The sequence below is a fragment of the Rutidosis leptorrhynchoides genome, chromosome 4 (assembly GCF_046630445.1).
Source record: "Rutidosis leptorrhynchoides isolate AG116_Rl617_1_P2 chromosome 4, CSIRO_AGI_Rlap_v1, whole genome shotgun sequence".
Classification (NCBI taxonomy): domain Eukaryota; kingdom Viridiplantae; phylum Streptophyta; class Magnoliopsida; order Asterales; family Asteraceae; genus Rutidosis; species Rutidosis leptorrhynchoides.
The window spans coordinates 182,590,955-182,595,240 of NC_092336.1; the positions used below are offsets into that span (position 1 = coordinate 182,590,955).

At 35.0% G+C, this 4,286-nt stretch overlaps 1 protein-coding gene across 1 annotated transcript; it reads left to right on the forward strand.

Moving 5' to 3' along the window:
* Positions 1 to 867: 867 nt before the first annotated feature.
* Positions 868 to 1,299, forward strand: LOC139841272 (uncharacterized). The gene has a single exon (XM_071831498.1). The coding sequence runs from the start codon at positions 868 to 870 to the stop codon at positions 1,297 to 1,299; it is 432 nt and encodes a 143-aa protein (XP_071687599.1).
* Positions 1,300 to 4,286: the final 2,987 nt, after the last annotated feature.

Below are 4,286 nucleotides of genomic sequence, written 5' to 3' on the forward strand. Positions count from 1 at the left end.
AGGGAACTCGTGCTAGATGAGGCACACAAGTCAAGATACTCTATTCACCCTGGATCCGACAAAATGTATCAAGATCTTAAGGCACTATACTTGTGGCCCAATCTAAAGGCCAATATCGCTACTTTAGTTGGTAAATGCTTGACATGTGCTAAGGTCAAGGCTGAACATCAGAGTCCGTCAGGACTACTGACACAACCAGAGATTCCCCAGTGGAAATGGGAATGCATAGCTATGGAATTTATTACTAAGTTACCCAAGACTGTGGGAGGTTATGACACCATTTGGGTTATTGTAGATCGTCTCACCAAATCTGCTCATTTTCTACCAATTAAAGAAACAGATAAGATGGAAAAGTTGGCACAAGTTTACCTAAAGTAAGTAGTTTCCAAACATGGCGTGCCGATATCTATTATTTCCGACTGTGACAGTAGGTTTACATCGAGATTTTCCCAAACATTGCAAAAGGCAATGGGAACTCAACTTGATATGAGTACAGCATATCACCCCCAGACAGATGGCCAAAGCGAAAGAACCATCCAAACTTTAGAGGACATGTTAAGAGCATGTGTTATTGACTTTGGGAACGGATGGGATAGACATATACCGCTGGCAGAATTCTCGTACAACAACAGTTATAAAACGAGTATTAAGGTCGCGCCTTTCGAGATGTTATACGGGAGAAAGTGTAGATCATCCTTATGCTGGAGTGAATTAGGGGACAGTCAATTGAAAAGTCCTGAGATTATTCACGAGACTACAGAGAAAATTGTACAAATTTAAGAGAGGTTGAAAATAGCTAGAAGTCGACAAAAGAGCTATGCCGATATTCGAAGGCGACCTCTAGAATTTCAGGTTGGTGACAAAGTTATGCTGAAAGTATCACCTTGGAAAAGTGTAGAACGTTTTGGGAAACGAGGCCAGTTAAGTCCAAGGTACGTTGGACCATTCGAGATCACTGAACGGGTTGGACCCGTAGCTTATAGATTAAATCTACCTCAAGAGCTTAGCGAGATTCATGATACGTTTCACGTGTCAAACTTGAAGAAGTGCTTGTCAGGTGAGAATCTGATAATTCCTTTGGAAGAGATACAAGTTGATAGTAAACTTCACTTCGTGGAGGAACCTGTTGAGATCATGGACCGTGAGGTTAAACATTTAAAGCAGAGCAACATGCCGATTGTGAAAGTTTGGTGGAACGCATGCAGAGGACTAGAGTTCACGTGGGAAAGTGAAGACCAGATGAAGCAAAAGTATCCGCAACTGTTTTCGAACGAGACAAATCCAGCGAACGTGCACTAAATTTCGGGATGAAATTTCATTAACGGGGAGGTAATGTAATAACCCTGCTATTTCCGTTAAGCTTTGTTAACTGTCCGTTAAGCTTTGATAACATGGTAGATTGCGTTTTAACGAATGGTTAATGTTTCGATAACATGGTACGGTTAACGACACTCGAAACGAATCACCCTAACGTGAGTAAATGGCCAAACGATCCCGAGACCCAAGTCCCATGAGCCATTCGGCCGACCCCCTTCCCCTACCCCCTTTAGTTTGTGTTTTAGGCTTATGGATTAACTAGTGGTGACTTAATTAGGCCCTAACTAAGATATAACTAGTAAGAAAATCCCTGACTTCTCATTTTAAACCTAATTCAGTCGACAGTTTGCTCCTCCCTCTCCCTCTTTGCTCGTCGACACCCAACCCCACAAGAACCACCATCAAAACTTGTTATTTGCTTGAATCTTCAATATCAAAGTGTTGACTCTCATCATTCTCTATCTAGTGATACCATTTGATTGCTTGTTTGAAATATAAATACATACCCATAGCTTATTCAACATCAAAATGTTGACTCTCATCGTTCTCCATCTAGTGATACCATTTGATTGCTTGTTTGAAATATAAATACATAACCTTAGCTTATTAAATCTAAATTTTATTATTGATTACATAGTCTAGATGTTCTATTGCTCAATTGATTACAATTATATGCGTTACTAGTCGTTATAATGCTCGGATTGCATGTTAGGGTTAAATCACGAATTCGTTTGCTATGATACTGAATTGCCCCGTTCATATTAATTATAAATGTTTCATATTAATTGGTTTCTTTGCGAGGTTTTGACCTCTATATGAGACGTTTTTCAAATATTGCATTCGTTTTTAAAAACAACCATAACCTTTATTATTGAATAAAAATCTTAATGACATAATTTAGATTGTCTATCAAAGACAATCTCCTCAAATAAATAAGTTTTTACACAACCCATTACAATATGATCAAATATATTACAACAAATACTCCGAATGCAAGTTTAAACAATATAAACAATTATGCCGACTCCAAATCTTGACCTTGGGTTGGCATACGACAGCGGAAGCATTTTTAATATTCACCTAAGAATAAACATGCTTAAAACATCAACAAAAATGTTGGTGAGTCATAGGTTTAATTTCTATATAATAATCATAACATTTAATAAGCCACAAGATTTCATTTAATTAAATGCGCAGGATCATTACAACTGCAAAAATCATTCATACGATGAGTCGCCTGGTAACCGACCTTAACATAGAGCGCTTAAGATATCTGGCATCATACATTCCACTATTCAAATGTATGACAAGAACCCTTCGAAGTACTAAAGCATTTCCACTATTCGAAAATGGGGGTGGTTGGTGCCCGTAGATCTACCTTTAGGATTCGCGTCAATTAGTGTTTTTCACTAATTCTTAGGTTATCAAGCATAATAATAATAAGTACAGATATCCGGTATAACAAAACAGTCATAGAATGTAGTTTCATGAACTTGTGCTTATTTTGTAAAACATTTATAAATTTGCATGTATTCTCATCCCAAAATAATTTAGATTGTAAAAATGGGACTATAACTCACTTGTGATGATTTCCGAATTGATGGTGATAAGACTTGGCCTTTTGACAAATTCACGAACCTAATAATAATATTCTTGTGTCAAGAAATATATATATATAATTAATATTCCATACTTATGATACTTGTGATAATTCCATTGTTAGTAGTCCTACGTTCGTAGTCCAATAGTCCAATAGTCCAACAGTATAAATATATATATAAATATAAATGCGTATATTATGTTAGGATTCACTAACACTATAATATATTGTCTTAATATAATAAGACACATAATAAGTATATTGTCTGAAGCAATCCGCGACCCATTGTATACATGTCTCAGGCTCGATCACAACTCAAAGTATATAATATTTTGGAATCCACTTCGACCCACAGCTAACTCAAAATTACTGCCAATGGTGTCTTATAGTTCGTTCCAATAATATATATAGAAGAAATCAAAATATGTCAAAACGCTGTATACGGATCCACGGTGATCAAGTCATATATATATCTGGTGCCTTACGATCTTTATTAAGACTATAATATATTGTCGTAGAACTTAATCACGACTATTATAAATTGTATTTCCATAAGTTCGGAAACAAGACATGTATAAATACATGTAGGATACAAGGTAAGTTAGCTAGGATAAGGTTAGCATCCATTTTTATTAATCAAAACCGTAGCTAAAAACAAGCAAATAAATCCAATTTTGTTTTACCCATAATTTCTTCGTTACAAATCTGTTTTGAGTGATTCGAGTTGCCATGGTTTCGTATCGAACTCAAAATTATTAATCTTAACAGAAAAAGTATAGGTTTATAGTCAAAAATACAGCTTAGGTGTCAAATAAGAGAAGATAGTCATATCCGTCGTAAGAACGACATCTTGATGACCCTTTTGAAAAACATACTTCCACTTAGAGTTTAACCATGAATTTTGGATATATTTCATATCCATATAAAATAAGATTTTTTACCAAAGGAAATCTTTTAATTCAAAGTTTAAGATAGGTTTTTAAAATTAAACCCAAAACAGCCCCCGATGATCTATGACGGCGTATGTTCAGTTTTAAGGTGTTCTTCGTGTTTACAAGTTTTATATCCTTATGTTAGCTTGACATAATGTCATAATTAATGTGTTGAAGTATTTTAAAAGTCAAGTTAGAAGGATTAAGTTTATTTGCAAACAAGTTTAGAAATAATCTAAACTATGTTCTTGTTGTTATTAGTTATAACTCAAAATAAGATAGCTATATGGATATGAATCGAAAAAGATTATGAATAAGGTGACTACCTCAAATTAAATGAACAAAGTTTCTGAGAAAATAAGATGATAATCTTGTGATCAATGATATCCTTGATGGCTTGTAATCCTTAGAGTGGAATCATAGAATGAACAAAAGTT